Source organism: Gallus gallus, chromosome 14 (assembly GCF_016699485.2).
Source record: "Gallus gallus isolate bGalGal1 chromosome 14, bGalGal1.mat.broiler.GRCg7b, whole genome shotgun sequence".
NCBI classification, from domain to species: domain Eukaryota; kingdom Metazoa; phylum Chordata; class Aves; order Galliformes; family Phasianidae; genus Gallus; species Gallus gallus.
Window position 1 is genome coordinate 6,312,004 of NC_052545.1, and position 15,932 is coordinate 6,327,935.

Genomic DNA, 15,932 nt, shown 5'->3' on the forward strand with positions numbered 1-15,932 from the left:
TCAGTTGATTTGCATTGCACAACCTCCCTGTAGCAGCTCCTATAGCTGGAAGTTTGGTTCGTGAAAACAGTTAAGGGAGTTTCCATCCTTTAAAGAAATACCATACAGTTAAAAATAACAACTCTACAGCAGCTGTGTATTCCCACCACGAGTGTGGAGGAGAAGTAATGAACAATCTACAAAGAAATTGAAACTTCTGCCTGTAGGTGGGGACTCCTTCTGCTTCACAAGACACTGATAATGAATTTTCTTGTGCAGGTTGGTGCTGCAGACTTTGCCCTCTAACCTCAAACACCCAAACAACCAAACCAAGGAGGTACAGCCACCCCCCTACAGTCCTCACACACCTCAGCTCTCAGAGCTTCACAGAGAAGTTGAATGTCACTCTCTGCCTTCTACAGATGGGAAAATTGAGGCTGAGCCTGGAAACATGTGCCTATTATCTCAGGAGGAATGGGAGAACCCAAACAAGGATGTATCTCAACTGCTGGAGCCAGCACTCTGCTTCTGCCCTAGGCATCAGGGAACAGGTCTTACCTTCAGCATCCTGTGCAGCAGTTTGACCTTCCTTGCCTCCTCCTTGGCCTGGAAAAGGGCGAACCCCTGTGGGGGTCGGACTTTGCTGATCTTCTCAGAAACATGCTCAACAAACGGATGCTCCACCAAGGTATCATCCTCCTCTGGGTGCAATCGCTTGGCAACCAGTGAGAAATAGAGGGCTTCCAGCAGGACCTGGGGACACAAGCAGTGTCAGAGCCTGCAGAGCGAGCCATGCCACCAGAACCACCGTGGGCAGCAGCTCCTGTTTGCCTTTCAGCACAGCCACAAACAGCAGGCAGGGCCTTGGAGCAGCTGCACTACCTCAAACAAACTGCCACCAGCCCTGCCTGCCCTAATGCTGCTATCATGTCCGCCCTTCCCCCTGCACAGCATTCAGTCCAATTAGTGTCTGATCCAACTTGATTAGTAACTGGACAAGATGCTAATTATGGCTAATACATGCACATGCACAGATACATGCTTGCGTAGTCCTTTTGATTTCCTTACCTTCAGGGGCTCCCAGACCAAGAAGGATGCCAGAAAGCTGAATATCCCTGAGATAAGCCACATGAGGGCAACGCTGGAGGAAAAGCCCACCCCGATCCACACGGAGACCCCCGTGGAGGTGGCAAAGAGGAAGAAACTGATACCATGAGCCAGATAGGAGCACCAGGATGGCAGCAAGCGCTTCCTGAATGTTTGGTCTGCGACTGGAGGGCAAGAAAACAGGAGTAAATGTCACTGCAAAAAGATCCCAACAGGCATGGGAAGGGCTGAGCACATCCCTCATCCCAGCACAGAGTTTGCCCAGCTGACCCAGGTGAGTTTGGAGAGATCATCCCAGGCATCACCCACTCGGCAGGAACAAGGACAGCACACTGAAACACAGCCAGCCTCAGAACAACAGCCCCCAACCTGCAGGCAGAAGGATGGATAGGAGGAGGAGATGGGATCCTGATGTGGGCAGAGGGATCGGTTCCCTACTTTCCATCAGGGCCTCAGGAATTTGGGCATGCCCAGCCTGGCTGGAAGTGCTGCTGTTAAGACCCGTGAAAAGCCACACAGATCTGTTACAGTGGCTGGCCTTCAAACTGCTGAGCTGCTCAGCCTTGGGGCTTGCTCGGGCGCAGCTGCTTTCATCCACCCATGCAAACCATTGCTGGCATAAAGATAGAGCAGCCATTCATCAGCCATGATGAATTGATGGATTTTAACAGGCCCAGGAGAACCACTGCTGTGTCCAATTTTCTGTGCTGCAGCCTGCCCTAGAGAGGCTGTGCCTCAAGAAGCCAAGAGCTCACACTATGAGAACTGACACAGCTTCTCTGCAGGGTCTGTGCAGGGCACCTAGCTTGACAGCTTGTCTGCTGCATTGTGCAACACTCTCTGGCTGGCTGTTGTGCTGCACGACCCAGTAGGAAGCATCTCTTCTCCTCTGCTTTGCTCTGTTAGTTGGTTTGAACTTTCACTGGCATTTGCCTCTCCTTTTCCTCTGGTTATGTACAGACTCTCACTCTCCATCCTTATGCAGAATGAATGAACTGATGTCTGCAGAGGGCTGCAGAGAGCAGAGTAATTGGAGAAGCATCAAGCTGAGCTTCCCTAGGGTGCATGTTATGAGATATATGACAAAACAAATGGTGTTCTGGGGTCTGCTCAGACTCAGGCAGGAAAGAGCAAGTACAACCCAAGCTTCAGAGCAGCCTCTCCTAAGGCTCCTTTGCTAATTACCTGCTCATCCCTCCCAGCTACTGCCATGTGCAAAGACCCCTGCCCATGCCCACCATCCCTGCCCTTGGTGTTGATGCTTGACACAGCCATGCAGCTCTGGTACCTGTCCATGTCGACTTAGCCGATCTGCTCACTTCTCTGGGAGGGGCTGCCATGCTCTGGCCTTTGTCATTCAGCTTCTGCATCATGACAGTCTCCACCTTCTCCCCAAACACACTGGAGCTGCCAAGGCAAAGGGGATGCACTGGTGAGCAGTGCAGGCTCTGCCCCAGCTGCTGCTGGCTCTGCAGTAAGCAGGCCGTTATCAGAACAGCAGCCCTGGACCAGGCAGAAAAACTGCCTGCCTTGTTGGAGGGACTCTACTCCCCAGTACAGTACTTACAGGCCCGAGATCAGATCTGTTTCAGCCCTCATGTACGGTCCTAGGTCCTGGGAGTGTGAGATGCCACTAGCTCCATCTGCCAGTATCTGCCTTATCAGATCCTCATCTGGGGAAACAGGGCAAAGAGCACTGAGAGGAGAACAGCACGCAGTCCCACACACTGAGATGGTTCTGCATCACTTGGGCTCAGCCACACTCATGGAGCCAGTGAACACACAGTAGAGGGGCCCTTCTCCCTCAGGGCAGCCCTCCCTTCCTCCTGGACTTCTAGCTCCTGTCTATCCCCACTGTGTCTGTGAAACTGACATGAAATTCCTGGTACAGGAGGGCCAAGTTCTTCTTTTTCAGACACGCAGGTTTCGAGACATACAGTGGCCTTGCAGCCAGTGAAGAAGTGCTGCTTGCTCGTATCATTCAGATCCCAGGGGAACCTCTCATTGCTCCCACTCACTTCAAACTGACCCACGTCATGATTTCTGCTTCCCCAGACTGAAATCCCATTCCCCCAGAAAACATAACCCTCCTTTTCTGCCCTGCAAACTGAAGCCAGCTGGCAGGCTCTGTTATTCCGACTTCTCCAAACCTGAGCCAGGACTCCCAAGGACCAGACTGCCCCTCCTGCACCTCCCCGTGGCATTCAAAGCCTGGCACAGAGCAACGCTACGCACCTGAGGCAGAGAAATATCTGGGCTGTCCCTGATGAACACCAAGTGACAAGTTGTCCTCCTCAGTTGCTAGGGGGGCCTCGAGTCCAAGGTGACGGCTGGCCCGGCCTCGCTTCAGCTTCTGAATGGTGTTGCCCATGATGGAGGGGTCACTGAGGAGGTCTGGCCAGCTGAGGAGGGCCTCGCTGGAGGGCCACCGTACGAGGCTGCAGGAGAACAGAGGTGTGGGTGCAACCATGTGTGCATGAAGAATGGGAAGCATGAGAAAGGAAACTGTGTTAGTGTGTAGGCCAGTCTGGAAGTGGAAACCACCACAGTGTACCAGCACGTGGCTGCACTGAGACCTGCAGAGCGCTTTGGGTAACTGCTCAGAACAAAAATGGTGATGGATATTATATCCCACCCTCTGGCAACAAGGAGTTACCAGCTCTTGTAAAACAAGCCATCAGAGCTCCACTGCCTGCAGGCGACTTTGATGGTCTTTGATGGCCCCCTGTTTTCCCTCCCAGAACATTATGTAAGCTGTGAAGCACTGTGTTTCACATTTGCAAGCCTGTGGCCCTGGAAAGGGAGATTCCCATAGTATGTGGGAAACTCAAAGCAGAAAACAACACTGAATTCCTACTTGCTCTGACCCCAGAAGCCTACTTACCTTTTGGAGTCTTCCAAAAACAGATCTGTTTTGGTTTGCTCAGAGAAGGCCTGTGGAGGAAGAGGAGGCACTTCAGGCATATGAGACTTGGTGGTGCCTGGTTATAACAGCAGGTTGCTAACACTGCTTCAGCAGGGGTCACTGAAAGCCTGGAACCCCAACCACTGCTAGCCCTGGGCTCACACCTCCTGGACCCTGTTCTGCTACAGTAAGGTAATGCCCAGGCATTCTGGGAGAGCCATACTCTCAGAGGCACAGCTGTAGCTGTACACTGCTTGTGCTCAGTGTCTGTAACTGGCCTGAGCAAAGATGCAGGTGAGAGATAAAGGGCTGTGGACTCTCCTACCACCAGTGCTGGTCAGTGGCACCTTCAGTTCTGACACTGAGTGGGGATGCACTGTGTTGGTGCAGGGAGCCCACAGACCCATGCAGCCTGTATGGCTTTCAGGTATGGAGCAGGTTACCTCTGCCCGGAGCCCAGGGAAGGTGGGGAAGGAGCTGTCAAGGACTGAGGAGTCCAGGTAGTTGTCAATCTCCAAGGACTGCTGGTCTGAGTGAGTCACAGTGTGGTTGATAGACACCTACAAGAAACAGGAAGGCTTGAGAGGAACAGGGAGGCTTGGAGGTGACAGTGTGACTGCAGTTTGGAGGCCTCCTGCTCAGCACATTCTTGCTGCTCACCACTCCACTGGGGAGCACCACATTTGTGCACAAAGGGCTGCCCAGCAGGTCTGACAACAGGCATGTCCTTCCCTGCCTCTCAGATGCTACTGGCCACCACCCAGTAGCATCTGGCCTGTCCTAGGCATAAGTTCCCAAGTGTGCAAGGTCCTGCAAAGCAAGGAGTGCTTATAGGAAAAACAAGTATCAGACACATTTGCCGCTCATCAGTCACTGAGCAGCAGGCTGCAGTACTTAATGGAGCTGCTAATTGTGTCTAACTAGTCATTAAATCCCCAGCTAATCCTTCCACAGCTGCCTAACCACAGCTCTGTTCAGACAGCTGAGTTTGTAGTCAGGGCAGGTATTTCATTAGAAAAGCTTGACTGAGCATCTCTCAGGCTCCTACCAATGCAGCGAAGGGTTGTATCTTTCAGTAGCATTCAGGTACCTATCTTGTACCAAAATCAACACCACGTGCTCAAATAGCTTTTAGAATCTGACCCGTTGGTAATTCCCTGAGCATTGACAGAATCCAGTATCACACAGCAAATGTATTAGGCAGTGATCTGTCCATCTAAGGCAAAGGGCTGCTTCCAGCCCAACAAGGAGACAGTCCTGCTAAGTCCAAGCCTCTGGGCAGGGTGCAGGGCAGTGCAGAGTCAGCTGCGAAGCGACCAGTTGGAGAAGTGATGCACCACAAAGGGCAGAGCCCAGGCCCAGATAAGCAAACCCGGTGGCATCACACCTGTTTGTGCAGCCTGCAAGTAATTTGCATTACCTTGGCACGAGCCATCCTGAAGAGAAATAGAATGACCAAGTAGAGAGGGTAGACCACAACGCTGGACACCAAACCAACGGCCACCGTGTCCACATTAACAGGGATCAGGTTGGAAACAGCCCCACTGCTGCAAAGAATCAAGAGACATCAGAGGTAGGTGTTAGCAGGAGCACCCAGGACTGCCAACCATGCAAACAATAAGACGAGCACTTCGAGTATGCAGAGAAAGAAATGGGCACGGGCTGTGCTAACAGATGACACAGGGGAAGGGGGGAAAGCTGATCAGGCTCTCCTTGGTCCTCAACGATCTATGTAGTGATCCCAAATTCTTTGCAACAGAAAGGGCAGACTCAAGGCCACAAGCAAGGCCCCTATTTCCAGCAGATGTAAGGTCTGTCCTGCCCTACATGATGGGAAGCACAGGAGGGCCCCGAGGAGGTAGGGGACCCGCCGGAGCAACAAGGGGCACAGCGCACCTGAGGTGTACGTTCCCCACCACGCCGTACCACACAGCATTGGCACAGAGGAAGAGGAAGATGAGCAGGGAGCAGCAGGTGGCTCTCTGGACACGGGTGAAGCGGCTGCGAGGCGGGCGGTCCCACATGGACAGCCAGACATGCTTCTCAAAGAAACCTCTCTGCAGCTCCGCTATGAAGATCCGGGAGAAGCTCCTCAGCTCTGTCTCACCTGAGCACAAAGAGAGAGAGTTTCAGGGTCAGCAGCACAGCAGAGGAGAGCCAGCCTGGATTGGCATAGGCCCTCCTTGCAGGCTGATATTCAACAAGTATTCACACTGCATCTATACGGTCTCTCTTGCACAACTGGATCCTGGCCACGGCTTGTCCTGTAGCACAAAGTACCCAGCAAAGCACCTGGCTGCACATGTCATCAGCACAGTCAGTGTCAGCATGCAGGCTCTCTGCTGTGGGCATTTCCTCAACAGTGAGAGCTGCCACGCTGCCCAGCCAGCCCGGCCCCACGCCCAGGAGCTGAGCACTTACTGGCAGCGTAAACCTCCTTCTCCACCATGCCATCATTCTCTTCGCTCTCCACCGACAGCCAGTCGTTCACCAGGAAGAAGTAGCTCTTGCTGCTCTGCAGGTCCCGGACGATGACGTGCTGCAGGTACCAGGAAGGGCTGAGTCCTAAAAGTTAAGGGAAAAAGAAACATGTTTCACGGCAGACATTCCCTGCATGAGCCTGCAAAGCCGAGAGGGCAACAAAAGAAGCTCCTGGGCATTCCTGGCCCTTCCTGACCAGTCAGACCAGGGCCCAGCCCTGCCCTGTGATGTCTGACGGCTGCCTCAGCCCCATGTGCCGACTCCCATCTCACCTTTATTGTCATGCCAAATGCGGATGCGCCAGATGCTGCCCAGATTCCGCTCTGTTGCGATCTGAAACACATCGAGGCTGTTGCGGTGGAACGCATTTTCTCCATCCAGGTGTCTGTGACCACTTTTATTGTCTACACCGTACAGCGCGATCCCCACATGTGCCGTGGTGCCTGGCAAAGTTAACAGGGTTCAGTCAGAGACGTTCACCCAAGGTAATCTGCTTCCCAGCCCTGCCTTCCTGCCAGGGACTCGGTACCAGATGCAGGGGCTCCTTCAGAGGGGCCACCTGGAGACTCGGGAGGAAGAAATGTGCTGAGCAGCCATCCCACACCCAAGCAGAGTGTTACACACAGCCTGGAGAGCAGCTGCTCACACTGGCCTGGTGCACAGACCTTGGCATACTCATGGTTTTCGTATTTGGAGGGGCCTGAATCTGAAATTCCTTGACTTGCTAACACTCCAATGGGAGGAAACGTTCACTCTGGATTTTTTTTTCCACTAAGCAGTCAAAAGACTTGTTTTCTTTGACTTTCCTCTGGCAGAGGCTGCCAGATGCTCCCTAGTCCACCCGTTCAACCTGGATGGTCTTTCAGGTGACTTCAGAACAAAGCTGCTCCCAGTGAAACCACTGGTCACGCTAAGATGAATGGGAACACATTTCTAGCAGTGACACAGTGGCATTCTACGTCCACCGTTGCTTCCACATCCCAACTCCCAGCATTTCCAAGCCTGGAATCATGTTTCTGGCTGCTCTAGCTACAAACCAGACCCAGATCAGAAAGCAAAGCTCTCTGCCTTCAAGCTGCTAAGATTCAGAGGGGAGAACAAAGCAATGGATGAGAGTGGACAGCAAAATAATCAATCTAAAATGCCCACAAGCCTGGATGCTTCTGCAGGAGAGGACCAGCAGTGAGGAACAGTCAATGTCTCTTGGCTGTTCCTGCAGGCATGGTGAGCAGTAAGGGTATTTCTGTACTGGGTCGTTCCCTCTAGCAGCAGCTATACGGACAGCAAGAGAAGAAACAGCATGCTTTTCTCCACAGTTCTTGACCATCATACAAAAAAAATCCCAACATTTTAATGCTGTGGAGAAGCCCTGAACAGACTGCTGCTCAGTGCTCCACCAACCACCAGCTCAGCCCTGCAGAGGGGAGATCTCAAGGGAACTACACAGATGTCACCCTTGCAATCAAGCACAGAAGTCCATAGGCTAACCTGATCCTCTGCCCCAGCCAGTTTTCACCAGGATCTCATATTTGTACAGCCCGTTCTTCCCGCAGAAGGGAATCACCCCAACTCGGTTAATGTCAATCATGTCCAGCTTGTGTACAATCAGTGCAGCCACTGAGTAGGTCACAAAGCAGACGGCGCACGTCAGCAGAACGATGTAGTTGAGACCTGAGCCTGGAGCCTGAAAGAAAAGAACCATATTGAAAGGCACTCTCCTTCCCCAGGAGGACCCCGAGAGCTGCGCTGCCTCCTTGCTGGCTATAATCATCACTCACACGCAATACCACATACAAACAGAGACTTGTCCCTGTGCAGACTGTGTGGTCAGGCCTCACTTGCTCATAGTCCCTCCAGAGCATACTGCAGCAGCCAGCTGAAGCTTGCTGTAGCAGCTGCAAAGAGCTCTCTACTCCCACCTACGTCACACTGACAGAGCTGGAAAGAGCCTGAACGTCCCTAGGAGCCTGGGAGCAGCTGGCAGGTGCAAACTCTCCAGGATAGAACAGTGCTGGGTGACAGCTGGGAGGAGCATTTGCCATCTCATGAAAAGAGTGAACACTACAAGGTGTTCAGATTGAAGAACAAAACCATCTGCGAAGGTCTGTTTTTAGCATCAGCAACTAGGATTCACGATCAGAGGACACAGCATCCCTGTGAGCTGTATTCATCTGGAGTTTCCAAAGGCACTCAGGTATGTGTGCTGGTCTGCCATCTGGGAACAGGTCAGCCAACATCCAACCTGAACATGAATCTGATGGGAGCCCAAGACTTCTAGTGACAAGTTTGCTCGGATGTGACAATGCCACACAGCATCTGCTTTGTTTTACTCACAGGAAAGATGAACTGGACTGAGTTGGGTGGAACAAACAGACTGGCCCCAAAGGCAGTGAGGTGCTGGGTTAAGCACACAGCCTGGTCTGGCCTGGTCTCCTCCAGGGGGATGATGCCTTCTGTCTTCCACCGTTTCTCCTGCTCACTGAAGTACTGGCACAGGGAGGTGTACAACCCCAGTGTCACCTCCACTGGGGACCAGCTGAAATGGTTCGTGATGTTTAAGTAATACTTCTGGATGGTGTCATCAGTTCTGGAAGAAAGGACAGCAAGAAGACGTTATTAGCCTGCTGGCTGAAGAGATACAAATCCATTCTGATGGACCTGTGCCCACCCCCCTGCAGGGACAGATGAGGAGAAAAAGCAGTGAGCGCAGTATAATCTGCACAGCTCTCAGACTGTACAAACTCCAGAGCTACACAGATCACTAATTCTTCTTCACTCTTCCTATTATTTCAGTACCTGGGAGCACCACGTTGCACATCTTCTTTTCTTCTCTGTGCTGGCAGCTTTGCACAGCTCTCCCGCCCACTCTTCCCTATGTCCCACTGACCCCCAGGATACTTCCATAGCAACTATGATTCTTGGCTGTGAGCAGATTTGCTCATTAGGACTATTAATCCCTCTTTGAGCACGCTGTTACCAAAAGCCATGGAAGTTGTGTCAACTTACACAACAGTGGCTCCACTCTTGCCCCACCTATTCCCAAGTTGCCTATCTATCTTAGATAATGCCTAGGAAAGGCTCCTAAATAACACGAGGCATGAACACACACTCCTGAGAAAGGCAGCAAGTCAGCAACTGAAGTTACAAGAATGACTGCTCTGATAAAAATAAGAGAGTTTTACTGCACAACTGTGGGAAAGAGCCCCAGCATGCTCCAAGCAGAAGGCAAGCAGGGGGAAAGGAAGCCAGCACGTGAGGGGGCCTGTGTTCTCCTCCTGTCCTGTGTTGGGAAGATGAGCTCTAGAAAACAGGTGCTTTTGTGAAGGCTGCACTGCAACTCATGAACTAGGCTAACAAGCGTGGTGCTTTGTTCTCCTTCATGACATGCAAGAAGCAGTCCCTGTATCTGCAAAGGTCAGAGTGAGTTACTTGGGGCAACAGATCTCTAAAGGTGGCAGCTCCGGGAGTGGGGAGGAAAGTCTGGACAAGCGACAATCAAAGTCAATAGCAGCTGGTAGGCAAGTGAGCACAGAGAAGGTCAGCAAGGGGAAACTCATCACCAGGATAAGCCTCGGGTGAAAGGCAAACCACAGAGCACTGAACTGCTTTCACACCAGCGGTAGATGGATGATGTTTGGGAAAGAGAAAGGGCCAGGGTGGACAAGGTGCCACGTTGGGGTGTAGGAATGGCAACACGGAGCTGCCTGTCCAGGAGAGCTGTCTCCTCTGAGCACAGAGGAACACTGTGGATAGCCACAGCAGCAGCTGCCTGGCAGAGCAGCCTGGCATAACTCATGGCAAAGCCCTGAGCATCCCTCACGTGCATCCATAGGAAGAGTGGGTGTGGGAGCTGTGAGTGGCAGGGATTACAAGGGAGGATTCTCTTACAGTGGTGAGGTGAAGAAAGTGTAGAGCTTGTGGTCACTTCCAGACAGGGCCTCCAGGCTGATTTTCTTTGAGGCAGTGCAGTTGTGCTCATTGGGCTCTGGTTCATGGTGGAGATAGGCCATGATGAATGGCTCAGGCTCACTTGCAACGTAGCGATCTGCATGGAGAGGGAGAGAAAGAACAAGAAGTACTTTATAAACACCCGTGAGAGCTCAACCAAACGCCTGTTGCCAGCAGTGGATGCTCAGGGAGGAGTATGAGGAATGCAGAAAGCTGGGAGAGATGCTTTTCCAGACTGCAGTCTCTGTCTGCAGTTCACAGGATTCCTAAGCAAGAGGCTCTGGATACCACTGGACCTGACCCAGAGATAGGGCAAAATCTCTCCAGTGCTAACGTGGCTCACAAAAGAGCTGGGAAAAGCAAAAGGCTTCTAAGTGTCACAGCCACAAGCAAGAATTACACCAGGGACTGATAACGCCCACGACAATTGGAACCTCAGCAGTGCAGCACGGAACTCACGGCTCTGACAGCCCCTGCCAAACACATCCCTTGACACAGCCTTCCTTTGCTGCAGCACCCTGCCCCCCTCTCCCGTGGGAAGAAAAAGCAAACTGCACAGAGGGCTGCCTCAGCCTGAGATACCATTCAAGACTTTGTAAGTGAGCCGGAAGTGCAGTCCTGCTTCTCGGTTGTTGTTCTCCATAGTCACAATCAGGTTCACAGACGTTCTTGCCTCGATGACTTCAGTGCCAGCAGACAGGTTGTCAGCGTCTGTATTATTCGACACCATTACAGTGATGGCTCTCTCCGAGTCCAGGCTGCCAATGGGGATCTGCACTCCATTGTGTGTCTGAAACTCCATGGAGGCCACCTTTGTGGACACAGTGTAGTTGTTGATGTAACCAAACGGGAAAGGATTGGAGTCCACTTGGAACATGACTTGAATGACATCTGTCAGGTTGGAAAGGGTGGTGTTGAAAGCCTGGGGGATGGAGAACTGGCAGTTTGGCGTGTTTTCGTAGCAAAGCAAGTTGAAGGGATCGGATCTTTTGCCTGTGGCCTTAATTTCTCCTCCCACCAGCTCAAGGGGCTCTTCATTCAGCACTCGAGACTTCATGAGGATGCGCATCAGGCTGGAAGACAGGTTGTAGGCTTTGGGAGCTAACAGCAAGTTGTGGGAATCTGCAAGCAGTTCCTGGGGCTTAGATTCTTGTGAAACAGTATTGACAAGGTGAATTAAATCGCCTGTCAGGAGAGAAACAGGAGCACAAACAGAGAAACTGGTAAATAGAAAAGATAACTGCAAGAGCCCAAATAATATCTGACACCTTCCCAAAACAATCAGACAAGTCTTTCCTTACTGTCATCTCACCACAGCTCTACACTGTGCACATGACCTTCCGCACTGGAAATGTTCAGTAGCCCATGGCTAAAAATAGAGCTGCCAACTCCTCCTGCAGTTTCTCAGCTCATCTACAATGTTTGATGGTGAAGACTTAATCACCACAGGCTTTATTTTCCTCCTGGGAAGTGACTGCAACAGCAGATTGGGAAACAGGGAAGGGATGGATAAATCAAGTACGTTTCTCAGGTTTTGCATTACACAGTGCAAAGCACTCAGAAATGCATAATGAGCAATGCAAAGAAGGTACCTCTGCTTCCCACTAAAGTAATCACACTGGAATTTCCATACAACATTCAGGGGTGCTCCAGTGAAGTTTGGTACCCTCCTTGCTTGCAACCAGGAAGGCAAGCATCTGGAAGCCGTATCTGCTATTCACTGTTTATGAAAATAACAATTCCCTAAAGTACTGGTGAGTTTGTTAACAACTCTCATATTTAAATATCCACAGAGACAGTTGCCAAAGCCAGGATAACCCTGGGAAAAGTGCAGGGAGAATAAAGCAATGGGGGTGCCACGCTCCAAATCTTAGACACTATTTCCCTAAAATCCTGAAAAGGCATGAGCTTCAAGCTCTCATGGCTTCAAGCCTACAGAACTTCCCTCAGTCTGCTTTTGCCCAGCAAACTGCACAGGCAGACCTGTGCCCACAGCAGTGCCCGGTCAAATATCATCCATTCTTGCATGAAAAAAACCAACCTGTGATGTTGAGGATGTTGTCGGCGATGCCAGTTGGTGTCACGGTGCCCTGGGTCATTTCCCCTTGCAGAATGGTCATCATGCTCTCCAGTTTGTTCAAGGTCCTTGTCAGGCAGGACTTGCAAACCAGCTCCTTGCTTACCACCTGCGAAGGAAAACCGTCTGATTCAGCAGGAATGCTCACAGGGAAAGATGAAAGCAGCAGGGAAGTTCAGCTGGCTCAGTCCTCCAAAGACCTGAGAACATTTGTTCAAACATTATTTGCATTCTGCAGGTTATCTCTGCTCTTTCCAGCCCCAGGAAGGTATCTGTAGAGACCGGAGTTGCTCTCTCCACACTGAGGGATGCCAAGAATTTGTTGGAGTCTCTGGGAGCCTTCCATCCACATACCCTCATGTTACAGTTTGCCATTGTACAGGCAGACACGGTAGGAGCTGATGGAAGGTGCATTAGGATTGGAAAGGGCAACAAAGAGCATGTTGAAATGTCCTGAAGATCATTTGTGAGGGCCAAGCATGTCTCCTATTGTTGCACCTCGTGAGCACCCCTCTGGGGCCACAATTCTCACACGGAGCTGTACAGGATGCCTCCATAAACTCAGTGGAAGTAAGATTTGGCCCTAAGTGAATCCATTGAAGTGTCCAAACACTCCTGAAAACTGTGGGAGGGATCCTGCCACTCAGGCATGATGGATGGCCCTCCCTCGGCTCCCAGATGTGTCCAAGAAACAGAATGTTCTAGCCATGGCCTGGAGCTCCCAGCACTCTTAAGGGCTGGATGGGAGGGACTGAGGCAACACATGGAAGCTGTTACCACAATCCAGTTCCTAGTTCTTATTCATCTTTTCATTTTAATCATCATAAGATTCAGACGTGATTCACCATATGTTTTGGTGAAGAATCAAAACAGCATCTGCAGGTCTAGAACTCTCCTGTTTTTGCTTGTATTTGTAAGCTATGAGAAGCGAAGATATGCTATGTAAACCAGAGTCAGCAAGACAGAGCGAGATATCCAGGCGGCTGGGAAGAAAGTAGAAACTACTTAAAGACTGAGATTCCTTTTCCCTATCCAAGAGAAATTCATTCTCATTTACCTGTAGGTAAAACCAAAGAAGTATCACCAATGACTGACAACGGAAAGCTGTGAGCTCTGTGCTGGGAAGTCTCAACCATTTGGGAAATTCTAGATTACTGTTTTTACAACCGCTTCATTCCAACCCAGAGCAAACTAATCCTAGAATGTCAGCTTTTCCCTTGGAACAAGAATTCTATTTCTAGACTTAGGCTTCCACAGCGAGACCAAGTCACAAGGCAAGAGCATGTGTGCGAGACAGAAACAAACCAACGTGACATCAGAGTGGCATATGCTGAACCCCAAATCCCCGAGCAAAGATGAACAGAAAGAAGTGATTTTTGAGGTTAACAGACTTCGAAACAGAGAAAGGAGCAGAATGGGGACTCCGTGGGTGGCATGTAGTAATCTGTCCATCATTTCAGTGACTGCCCATTCCCAGTCAGAAAGGTTGCTGACCTGGCTGGGAAGGCAGTGTGCAACCAGTGCCAGGGTACCTGACTGCGCTCCCGAAAAGCAAAGCCTTGGGAGGGTGGGGAAGAAGCAGCATGCCAGAGCAGGCTGGCTGAGCACCAAAACCCAAGCACGTTATATAACTGGGCTCTCTTCCCTTTGCCCATCTGAGAAAACACAGAAAACCACTCCTAAATCCAAGAGGCAGCAGCCCCAGCACCAGGGAGCTGAAATTGCTGGCTGGCCAGGGAACACAGTGCTTCCAGTCAACAGCAGAGCAGAGAAGTGCTTCTAAACTTGTATTGTAGAAATAAGGCTGGAAGGAACATCAGTCCTTGGCTTTTTCCCTTTCTCAAGGCAGGTCTGACTCTACTTTAATTACTCCTGATGGAGATCAGCTTGTCCTTGGAGATTCTGCACATCCCCCAGTAATTTATTCCAGCACTTCTCCAACCTGCTGAGGCCTTTTCTACAGTCTCCATCTGCTAGTTCAGAGAGCTGCTTGCTAATAAGCTGCCCTACCAGCACTGGTATGGAGAAGAAGCACAGAGTTCCTACGTGATGTCAACCCTAGTGATGTCAACAAATGACACCTATTGTCCCCGTGTGGTCTGTATGTGGGAGAAAGAGGGACAGGAAAGCAGAAGAACTGAAGAGCATCTAAGCTGCTCCTGGAAGAGCAGAAGGTTGGGGGTAGCGATAGGTACGCACCGTGCACTGAGCCAGCGCTGCTGAGATCTGCTGGATATCATCAACTGTGTTCACATTCAGTGAGTTCAAGGTTTCTGTGATATTGTTGCGAGTCCAAGTCCGGAGTTCAAATTCATTCCCAGTCTCAGGTTCCAGAAGCATTGACCGCTCATACTGAGGAGGATCAAAGCAGGCAAGAGTGAGGAAATGCATCAGGTTGTTTCAGAGGCTGATGAGCTGTGCTGAATTCACCTTTCCTGCACTCTACATCTCCTTCCTGCCTGTTTTTCTCCCCAGATGGTGATTTAATGAGCTGGGTTTTCAGTAGAATTTTCTCAATTTCACAAGTGTGCTCCAAGCAATTACCTTAACAGCCTTGCACTTGACAGCTAAGTAGTACACCGGCGTGCAGTCCCTACTCAGTAAAGCACAGTGCCTGTGCTCATGGGGATGCTGAGGTGGAGAAGGGTGGCCGCCTCAGGGAAGCACGGAGGAGGTGGGAAAATTCGGGTCAAGATTTCTGTTTTTAAGTTCAGTGTTTACACCTGAGGTTAGCAGCAGAGAGGGAAAACTATGTGAAAATGAAAGCTGCATGGGGATGTCCAGACCATTGCTTTCTCTGGGACTACTGTTTTATCTTACAACACCTTAGCTTTTTCTAGTCACTGTGAGCCAGGAGGCTGTTACTCCTTCTGATGCACAAAAATAACTGCAGCCCAGCTCCCAGCATGCAGATATGCTGATTTACACACACACACACACACACACACACACACACACACACACACACACAAAACCTGTAGCAATAGTCATTTTCCTACATCGTTGTACAAAACCTGGCCAAAGAACATTACTAGCAGCTGCAAGAGCTTGCAGAGGTCCCTCTTGTGCAGAGTGCTGCTTTACCTCATTCAAGATGGTGATGAGGGCCAGAGAGTACTCAATGACCTGTTGAGGGTCCCCCTGTTTCACTAAGCCCTGGAGCACGGTGTCTGTTTGATTGTAGAGCCAGTAGGAGAGGCTAGGGAACCCCTCAGGTAAGCCAATTTCCATGGATCTGCCAAGGAAAAGAGGCATTTGGTTGGGGTGCATACGTTCAAATAGGGCTGGGAGCAGGGAGCAGAATCTGCCCTTTAGCTGGGAAGGAAAATAGAGGGGAAACAGGTTGTTAAACAACAGTGAAAGCATTACTAATGCCTGCCCTAGTAACCCAATCTGCACTGAATGTAGGAGCTCCATGGGCCTGAAGCTTCTTAG

General features: G+C 50.8%; 1 protein-coding gene across 2 annotated transcripts in view; it reads right to left on the reverse strand.

Moving 5' to 3' along the window:
• The window catches only part of PKD1 (polycystin 1, transient receptor potential channel interacting), an 86,043-nt gene that overhangs the window by 8,724 nt on the left and 61,387 nt on the right, over positions 1–15,932 (reverse strand). For both annotated transcript variants that reach the window (XM_040647871.2, XM_414854.8), the window contains 18 exons: positions 15,582–15,732; positions 14,697–14,849; positions 12,462–12,606; positions 11,003–11,605; positions 10,361–10,517; positions 8,807–9,059; positions 7,961–8,156; positions 6,745–6,915; positions 6,413–6,556; positions 5,888–6,098; positions 5,412–5,538; positions 4,435–4,551; positions 3,971–4,020; positions 3,322–3,524; positions 2,654–2,759; positions 2,375–2,493; positions 1,048–1,250; positions 538–732 (listed from right to left, as the gene is read on the reverse strand). In XM_040647871.2, the coding sequence (XP_040503805.1) occupies positions 538–732; positions 1,048–1,250; positions 2,375–2,493; positions 2,654–2,759; positions 3,322–3,524; positions 3,971–4,020; positions 4,435–4,551; positions 5,412–5,538; positions 5,888–6,098; positions 6,413–6,556; positions 6,745–6,915; positions 7,961–8,156; positions 8,807–9,059; positions 10,361–10,517; positions 11,003–11,605; positions 12,462–12,606; positions 14,697–14,849; positions 15,582–15,732 (3,304 nt within the window). The remainder of the gene's footprint in view (positions 1–537; positions 733–1,047; positions 1,251–2,374; positions 2,494–2,653; positions 2,760–3,321; positions 3,525–3,970; positions 4,021–4,434; positions 4,552–5,411; positions 5,539–5,887; positions 6,099–6,412; positions 6,557–6,744; positions 6,916–7,960; positions 8,157–8,806; positions 9,060–10,360; positions 10,518–11,002; positions 11,606–12,461; positions 12,607–14,696; positions 14,850–15,581; positions 15,733–15,932) is intronic.